At 44.7% G+C, this 10,065-nt stretch overlaps 1 protein-coding gene across 1 annotated transcript; it reads left to right on the forward strand.

Annotated features, from left to right (window-relative positions):
* Positions 1-6,872: 6,872 nt before the first annotated feature.
* LOC141674170 (uncharacterized) lies at positions 6,873-7,792 on the forward strand. The gene is made up of 2 exons (XM_074480890.1): positions 6,873-7,678; positions 7,789-7,792. Exons 1-2 carry the CDS (start codon positions 6,873-6,875, stop codon positions 7,790-7,792), a joined length of 810 nt encoding a protein of 269 aa, XP_074336991.1.
* The last annotated feature ends 2,273 nt before the right edge of the window (positions 7,793-10,065 follow it).

Below are 10,065 nucleotides of genomic sequence, written 5' to 3' on the forward strand. Positions count from 1 at the left end.
TTGCTTTGCCATGTAACCAATCTATCACCCAAATACTGACAGCCACCTGAGGTATTTTTTCTATCAATTTTGCATCCTGCAAAATATGCATCAGAATAGCCAACTAGACTGAAATTTGACTCTCTTGTATACCACAAACCAAGAGATTGACTCCCCTTTAAATATCTCAAAATTCTTTTTACAACAACCAAATGAGGTTCTCTAGGCTTGACCTGAAATCTTGCACACAAATAGGTTGAATACATAATATATGGTCTGCTAGCAGTTATATAGAGCAATGAACCAATCATACCTCTATAGGCCGTTATATCAATTTCTTTACCTTGGTCAGGATCTAACTTTGTAACAGTGGCCATTGGAGTTGCAGCAGTTGTACTTTCCTGCATATTGAATCTAGTCACTAGATTCTTTGTGTACTTAGACTGATTTATGAAAATTCCTTCATCAATTTATGTAACTTGCAGTCCAAGAAAGTAACTTAACTCTCCCATCATACTCATTTGGTACCTTGACTTCATAAGATCAGGAAATATTTTGCACAACTTGTTGTTAGTAGACTCAAAAAGAATGTTATCAACATAAATTTGCACCAAAAGCATATCATTACCTTTATTTATGTAAAATAAGGTTTTGTCAACAGTAACTCTTTTGAAACCACTTTCAATCGGGAATTTTGTAAGTATTTTATACCAGGCCCTTGGTGCTTGTTTGAGCCAAAATGAGATTTTAAGGGTTATATATTTTATTCATCTACATATATACACATATCACAATATATTTTATAATTCATATTTTACCCATGCTCTTCAAATCCTATCTCATTTTTTGTTCTAATTTGCAGTTGAAACACCACTCTCTCGTGTTCCTATATTAGGGAGTACGAGTAAGAATAGCAGAAGAGAGGACCCCGAGTAAAGTTTTGCAGTTATCATACAATATCTACATTTTTGATAAGTTTGAATTTTCCAAAAAGGATTAAACGAAGTTACTGTTAAAATAATATAAGATCCTGGAAAGGGCCATTCTCTAACACCTTGAGGTTTTAGATGAACTGGTTACTCAACATGGTATCAGAGCTCAGGCTGGCAGAGAACTCAGGTTCGATCCCTACCACCCCCAACATTTCTCACAATTTATGAGGGACATGAAAGGAAAATTTATACTCCAAAGATGAGTGCCCGTGATCCACTCATAAATGGGCTTTCGAGTGAGGGGGAGTGTTAGAATAATAAAAGATCTTGGAAATGGTCATTCTGATCCCTACCACCCTCAACATTTCTCACAATTTATGAGGGACATGAAAGGCAAATTTATGCTCCAAAGATGAGCGCCCGTGATCCACCCATAAATGGGCTTTCGAGTGAGGGGGAGTGTTAGAATAATATAAGATCTTGGAAATGGTCATTCTCTAACATCTTGAGGTTTTAGTGTAATTGGTTTCTTGACACTTATCGTAGGTAACCCGCAGCCGCTATCCTTTGGGTGCACACTGAGTAAACCCTAAGGACTCACGCAATAGCCTGCAAATCACGTGAACCAAGGTAAACCGCATTTAAGCGATATGCTCTGACTCAGGAGGCATAATCATAAATTCTCCTCCCGTGGGATTCTAACTTGTGACCAAGAGGATAATTATCCTTTTTTTAACCAACTGAGTCAACACTTGCGGGCCACCCGATCAATAATTCATTCATTCATATTTTCAATACTTATACTCCCTCTTATTTTTTATAATTATTATTTAACTTTTTTACACATAATTTAAAGTGTTTTGATCGGAAGCTAAATATAATTATTTTTCAAAAATTATTTACATGAATTTTAGTATAAAATATAAATTTTAATTTAAAGAAACAAATATTTGAAAAAAGTATTATTAATATTACACAGTGAGAATATTTTAAAATATGTGCAAAAAAATGTCAATATAAATATAGAAAAAATGTAATTTAGACCAGGAATGAATCATGTAGATCGTAAGACAGTAATGGTGTACCAAAATTTAATATATTGAATAATAAAATAAATATTAAATGACACATCTCTAATAAATTAATACAGACACAACTTTACTTGTAGTTGGGACCACAACTTGTTTTCCAGCTAACGTTCGACACCCAATCACAATTCAACGACTCAATACCCTTACCGTGACCATCTGTCCAAGTCCTATTCGATTACTTGTCTCAGTTGATAGATGCTTCTTTCCCTTCTTGTTCGATTTATTATAATTTTATATCATAATAATTGCATGCCCTGATAGGCCAAAAATAATCAAGCCCACATAAAGGAGCAAAAACCCAGATAAAGAACACCCCAGGCCCAAACTGGGATGGTCCCCGGGGCCACGCGGCACAGGACAAAAATGTCAACTGTCTCATGTTACCCAAAATGGAACAATTGCATCCCAGTCGTCCATATGTAAAGATCCCAAGACAGCACTGGTGGAAGAAGGACACCCGGCCCCACAGTCGATCCAAGTCGTCCAATCACTGACCAACCAAGAATGATCAAAGGCTAGGATGAAGAGGTACAAACCCCAAAAACCCTAAATCTTGGGAGCTATAAATGGCCCCAAAAAGAGGGTTTTAGGTGTGGAAAAACATTTGACTTCTACACACCTATACACACACCGCAATACATATTTTGAATAGCTCCTTCTTCCCTCTTCTTCTTCTTCTTCTTCTTTTTCTTCTTCTTCTTCAAGAAACCCCATTCTTATTCTCATGTTGGAGTTGCCGCGGGAAACAACCCCCCCTCCGGTTCTGTTTTGCCGAGTCCTTTACCTAGCAGGTTAACCTCACACCGGTTGCCACGTGGGCAGGGCTCTAGCATACATGAGAGGGGAGAAGACCCGGGAAGAAATAGAGTTATCATTGGCGCTAGAAGGAGGGGGAGAACCACCGGTGGTGTGGTGCCGTCTCCAGTTACATTACATAGCTCCAAAAGCCAAGAAAACCCCCTCCCAGGTAAGAACATGACCCTCACTCTCTTCACGACTCATTTTTCTTATCTTTCCTTCCAAAAATAGTCACACACCCTGTTGCACATCTGCTACTATTTCCCATACACTGCTCTAAAAAAATGTCCACAAGAAAGAGAAAAATTTCAGTCTCGGGAACCATTCAACCCACTGTTGTCCCACCCAGTGATGGCGAGATGGAGGAGATAGAAGAGGAGCCCCCCATAACTCGTGCTTCATCTCAGCTCCAGCCCAGAGACCAGAGAGTAACTATAGAGAAAGCATCACACAAGTATGCAGAAACCTCAATAAACCCTTGGGGAAACATGACTCCGGAGCAGATTCAAGCGGCTATGGATCTATGGAAGGAAAAGAACAAGGCTCCTGAGACAGGTCCTGGGGACCAGGAGGAGCACTCTGAAGAATCTCGGGGCCCAGTCTTGGACCGGATTGGCAAAACTGAGAGGCCATCAGAAGATGCCCGGGACGAGATCAAGAGGGCTACACTCCGGGACCGCATCCGGAAAGAAGAAAAGGCCAAGGACAAGGCCAACATTGAAAAGAGGATCCAAGAGGAGGAGGCAAAACAAAAGAAGAAGACATGCATGATTCATGTCTCTTCAGATTTAGATCAGGAGAAGGAATCTAAACAGGAGCAGATGGCCCGAATTCTCTGGGATCTCGAAAGAAAAATTGAGGGGGACGTGGAGGTCGGAGCGGCGGCCATGCCTTTCACCAGGAAATTGGAATCCACCCCCAGGGAACCCACACGCAAATACTTCAACTTCGATTCTTTTGATGGGCTTGCCGACCCTGAAGAACATCTAAACTACTTCGAACAGATCACAAACATATGCGATTACAACGACCTCACCAAGTGTCGTTTCTTTGCTTCAACACTAAAGGGAGGAGCGCAAAAATTGTTTAGCAGAATCTCCTCCCGGAGCATCGACTCTTGGAAAGACTTCCGGGAAATATTTTTAAAGAGGTTCAGGGCGAACCGCATGAACGAGCTCCAGATGTGCCACTTGGAAACCATCCAATAGAAAAGCAGAGAAACACTACCCGAGTTCATCAAAAGATTTCAAGAGGCGGTCAATCAACTCTCCAACCTTTAGGAGAAGGAGGCCGTAAATATTTTCCGACGAAACCTCCACCCGGTCTCATGCGAGGGTTACTAAAAAGACCTGATCCACGGAGAGCCCCAAAGCCTTGCTTATGCTTATATTATGGCTTCAAAGTTCATCAAGGAAAATGACTTCCTCACCTCCATGAAGATGAACAGGCGAATCCGGGATGATGATGAGTCCTCCGAATATCGCTCCTCCTATAGAAAAGAAAAGAGACACAAGGCAGACAGGCAGACCAATTATGTACAGCAGTCTCGGGGAACCCCACCCCGGGACGACTACTCCAGACCTCAAAGGATTGAAAGAAAGCCCAAGCCTAAAAGAGAGCCTAAAGGGAAACCCTTTTACTACCCCCCCAAAGCCGTTACCAGCACCCCCGAGAATAGGGCACGAGACAAACATTGCGGATATCACGAGGATCACGGCCATACCACAAAAAACTGCTTTTCTTTCAAAATGTTCATTGAAGACCAGATCAAGAAGGGCAACATGAACCAGTACCTGCAAAGGAGACTCAATGACAAAGATAAGCTCTCTAGCACTGGCAAGCATGTGGTCAACGTGATCTTCGGGGGAACCTCCTCCCCGCCCCGGAGCCCAGATATGGACAGTGATATCATGATGATCTAGCCTGCTGAAGATGAACCCATATACTTCTCTAATGCCAATTATGAAGGCCTAGATCCCGAACACAACCAAGCCCTGGTCGTGATCTCGACATTGCCGACAATGAGGTACAAAGAATTTTGGTTGATAATGGTTCCTCGGCTAATAGTGTCTTTGAGCACACACTTAACAGGATGAAGTTGGGACACCTTCAGATGGACCCATGCCTCGAAGACCCCCTCTATGGATTTGGAAATAATATGATCCCGATCCGCGGGGTAATATACCTCCCCGTGGTCTTCAGGACCGCACCCGGAAAATCCCTCATATCATGAAATTCTACGTGATAAGTCCTATATCCTCTTATAACATGATTTTCGGGAGGCCCACCATCACCAAGCTCCGGGCCATCCCTTCAACAATTCACTTAAAGCTAAAGATTCCCACCCCGGGAGGCATCGGAGAACTTAGAGGAGACCGGGGGGTATCCGGGAAATGCTATGGGCAGGCCTTGGTGATGGCAGAAACTGATCCCGAGAACAGGAAGAAGGCAATGGCTTTACCCAAAGGCCAAAGTCGGAAGAAGCACCGTGAACATCTTAGCAAAAGGTCAAGGTTAGATATCAACGTGATAGAGGACTCGGGCTATGGCGTGACCAACGCCGATGCCCGGATATAGAAATTTATGGAAGTAAAGGAAAAGACCAAGGTCGAACCTGCTGCACAAACTATCGAAATACAGTTGGAGCCCGGGAACCCCACTCGGAAGTTGAAAATTAGAAAAGGCTTAGAGACATCCTTCGAGGAAGAACTCATCCTGCTGCTAAAAGAATATACGGACGTGTTCGCATGGGCACTGGAAGATATGCCTGGGATTGACCAGTCTGTGGCAATGCACAGTTTGGATGTAGACCCACGGAAGAGACCCATCAAACAGAAGAGGATAAACTTCGCCCCGGAGCGACATCAAGCTATAGACAAAGAAGTAGAGAAGTTACTTAAGGCCGACATCATCTGTGAAATCAAGTACCCTGATTGGCTCACCAATGTGGTGTTAGTCAAGAAGCCGAATGGAAAGTGGAGAATGTGTGTCGACTATACGAGCCTCAATGCTGCATGCCCCAAAGATTCATATCCCCTTCCCAATATCGATCAACTAATCGACGCAACTTCGGGCCACACCATGCTCAACTTTATGGATGCCTTCTCAGGGTATAACCAGGTCCGCATGAATCCTAAAGATATCGCCAAAACATCCTTCATTACTCATCGGGCAGTCTATGCCTTTGTCATAATGCCCTTCGGGCTCATCAATACTGGAGCCACCTACCAGAAAATGATGAACACAATCTTCAAGAGCCAACCGGGGAGGAATATGGAATCCTATGTAGACGACATGATCTCCAAGTCGCTCATGATCCCGGATCACATCAAGGACCTCAAGGAGTGTTTTGACAACTTGAGGAGGTACAACATGAAGTTGAACCTGGAGAAATGTGCGTTCGGGGTACCTTCGGGAAAATTCCTAGGCTTCCTAGTCGACGAAAGAGGAATCGAAGCAAATCCGGAAAAAATCAACGCCATAATGGAAATGAAGATACCCCGCACTCAGAAGGACATTCAGAAGTTGGTTGGATCCCTCGCGGCCCTACACAGATTCATTCCAAAACTGGCGGAAAGATCTCTACCATTCTTCGAATTACTCAAAGGTGCCCGGAACAAGAAGTTGGTAGATTGGACCCCGGAATGCCACACAGCTTTTGAAGAAGTCAAGCGACACCTGATGAACCCCCCGGTGTTATCAAAAGCCAAGCCCGGTGAGCCTTTATCCCTCTACATCACCGCTGACCCCAAGGCTATCACTTTGGCCCTAATCCGGAGGAAGGAGGAACCCAGAGCCCTATCTACTATATCAGCCAAGTCCTCAAAGATGCTGAAACTCGGTACCCAAACTTGGAAAAATTTGCCTTGGCCCTCGTACACTCCAGCAGGAAGCTAAGGCAATACTTCCAAGGCCGAGAAATTAGAGTGGTCACAAATCAGCAGCTCAGAAAGATCATCCACAAGTCGGACGCCTCCGGAAGGCTAGTCAACTGGGCCATTGAATTAAGCCAATTCAACATCAAGTTTATGCCACGGACAGCGATAAAGGCCCAGCCCTAGCTGAATTTGTTATGGAATGCACCTTCTCCGAGCCACAGCCACCTGCACCCAGCGGGGTTGATTGTAAGGAATCCGACCCGGACTCAGGCTCTTGGAAACTCTATACGGACGGATCATCAACGGTCGAGAGGTCCGGGGCTGGCCTCAGTCTCATTAGCCCGGAAGGTTTCACCATTCAGCAAGCAATAACCTTTGCCTTCAAAGCAATGAATAATCAAGCTGAATACGAGGCACTCATTTCCGGGCTCAGATTAGCAAAATCTTTTGGTATTATGAAGATGATCATCTATAGCGACTCCCAGGTTGTAGTCAAGCAAACCAGTGGAGAGTATATTGCGAAAGATCCAAAGTTGGCACGGTATCAAGCAATGGTACGGGATATACTGGAAACCATCCCTAATATCATCATCCTTCAGATAAATAGAGAAGAAAATTCCAAGGCAGATAAGTTATCCAAGCTCATGCAGAATACGTCGGATCTCACCAGTTCGATATACTTCGAAGAACTTAAGAAGCCCAGCACAGAGCGATCTGAGGTCCTGTGCATCGGCAGCCCGAACAACTGGATGACTCCCTACATAGCTTACCTAAGGGACGAAATGCTCCCGGAAGACCAGAACAAGGCCAGATACCTAAAGCAGAAGGCTGCTCGTTTCTTCCTGGAAAATGGTCAGCTATACAGAAGAACCTTTTCAGCGCCCATCCTGAAGTGTGTAGACCCGGATGAGGCAAACTATTATCTCCGGGAAGTTCATGAAGGCATCTACGGAGATCACCTGGCAGCCAAAGCTCTGGCTTATAAAGTCATCAGGCAAGGGTATTACTGGCCCACAGTCCACTCCGACTTCATCGCCTATGTTAAAATTTTAAACCCCCACCCTGGGGACCATTACACAAACCATGTGTACTTAAAAAAAAATTATTCAGCTAAAATTTTAAACTCACCCCGGGGACCATTACACAATCCACGTGTACTTAGAAAAATTTTACCCAGTTAAAATTTTATTAAAAATTCTCAGCCCTTCCCGGGGACGACACACAACCAAGTGTACTTAGAAAAATTTCAACGAATGATAGAAAAAACCAGATACAGAAAGGGAAATATATTTACATGCTTGCCCGGGACAAACCAAGCCCTGGACCAAATCCAAACCAGAGTCATACGAAATTCAAATAACAAGTTTAAAAGCCACAAGGGCTAAGTCTGGAATGATAACAAACTAAGAAAATAAATTACAAGGCACAAAGCCTAGATCTTCATTCTTCAGTTCTCGGGAGGAGGAGGAGTCTTCTCAGGGACCTCTTCGGGAGGCGGAGGTGGCTGCGCCCCGGAGGTGCCCTCTCCAGCAGTTTTGGCCTCCTCGCGATGAAGCTCTTCTGCGAGGTACAGCTCTATAAACTTGTCCATATCACCGCCCGGATTCTCAGCCATATAAGCAGAAACAATGTCCCAGCAAATGTTGACCTTCTCAAAGATCTTGTTATTGAGCTCCTCGTAATAGGTTGGAGTACCCCGGAAGGACTCAAGAATCTCCTCTGCTCGGGGCCTTGAAGCAAGCTCTTTCTTTAAGTTCTCCACCTCCGCTCGGAGGGATCCAACCATCTGCTCAGCAGCCTCCCGAGCTTTCATCGCTTCAGCAACAGCCTGCTTGTGCTCCCAGATTCCTTCTCCTTCACCTTCCGGTACTTGGAAAACCTTTCCTTCTCACCAGCCAACTCTTTCACAGCTGTCTTATTCCTAGCCTCCCTTATGCGGTAATTATGAAGGATGGTAGAGCAGCCGTTGATCCGAGCGTTAGCCTAAAAAGAAATGACTCAGTTTTGATACAAAGGGAAGAAGAAAAAAGATGATAAGGGATCTTACCTCTGAAACATCCCGCATAAGATGATCAAGGAAAGTGTCCAGATCCTCCTTAGCGTAGCACTCAAAGTCAGCAGGAGAGGCATAGTTGTCGAACATCTCTTTCCGATGATCGTCAAGACTCATCTGGGCCAAGAGGTTCTTCAAGGCATCCTCCTCCACCAACTTTTGGCTCTCCTCCTCAGTAGGGCCCGAAGTAGACACCCTCCTACGCTGTGGGGTTCCGAAGCCACCAGTAGCGTCTTCCGCAGCTTTCCTCTTGCGAGGGTTCAACGACCCAACCTCCTCCTCGTCCAGCTCCAAAACCTCAATCTCCTCGGTCTCCGGGACAATAGGCGTAGTAACCACCGGAACACTCTGCCTCACGCTATTCCCCGAAAAACAAGCATCTCGGGCCTGAGAACCACTCCCTACACCAGCCTTCTTCTTTCCCGAGTCCAACTGCACAGCTCCACCGATCTTATTGAACCTTCCGGATAAATCCTTGAACTGTTGTGACATAGCGTGATGAAAAGGGTTAAGGAACGGAAGACCTGCACAAGGAGCAACAGTTTAGAAAGAAAGCATCAGGCTAAAGATAAATATCAAGAAAAAGTACAAGGAAAAAATCGTTAAAGTAAAGCACTTACAGCTAACATTATACAACGTTTGGTTATCTAAAAAGGTATCCCGGGTCCACTGGGCACCCAGAGCCACCACAAAGTCATACATCTTCACCAGGGCATCTCCACTGAGCCGCTTGGATGGGAACCTGTTAATTTTCAAAGCAGTTTTATACACAGGCATAAACTCTAGGTCCCCACCCCGGACGAAGATGAACTCCTGGTGCCAGCCCCGGAGCGAGTTCAACATAAAGACGGGTGCAATTTTGGCATCGGCAGGAAACCCGCAGCCATCTATATTGAACGTGAACTCAAAAAGGGGAGGTAGGGTGGACTTCTTAATCTTAAAGAGGTAGTGAAAAAACTTAAAGGTAGGGAGGTATTTTTTCACATGACAACAGGCAAGGAACCAAGAAACCCACTTGATAGAATTCAGGGTCAACTGAGTAAAGGGTATCCCGTAGACATCACGGCATAGAGACTTGGTGAATTGGTTAAGGTTGGGCCTCATGCTACGAAGATGCTCTAGAGGAATAGCTACCCAACCACCCACGGAACGGTGATAGACCCTCTCATGAGGCTCGGGCCACCTCCACTCCATACCATCCCCGAAGTGGAAAATGACTTTCACTAAGTCATCTATTTGCTCAAAGGTATATTCTGAAAGGTCGGGATGGCGGGGAGCTGAAACATAGCCAGTCCCGGGAGCATTATAGAAAAGCTGATCCATGTGGGCCCCAT

This window comes from Apium graveolens, chromosome 7 (assembly GCF_009905375.1).
Source record: "Apium graveolens cultivar Ventura chromosome 7, ASM990537v1, whole genome shotgun sequence".
Classification (NCBI taxonomy): domain Eukaryota; kingdom Viridiplantae; phylum Streptophyta; class Magnoliopsida; order Apiales; family Apiaceae; genus Apium; species Apium graveolens.

Coding starts and splice junctions, on each gene's coding strand:
- LOC141674170 (XM_074480890.1), top strand. CDS start 6,873: ATGGAATGCACCTTCTCCGAGCCACAGCCACCTGCACCCAGCGGGGTT.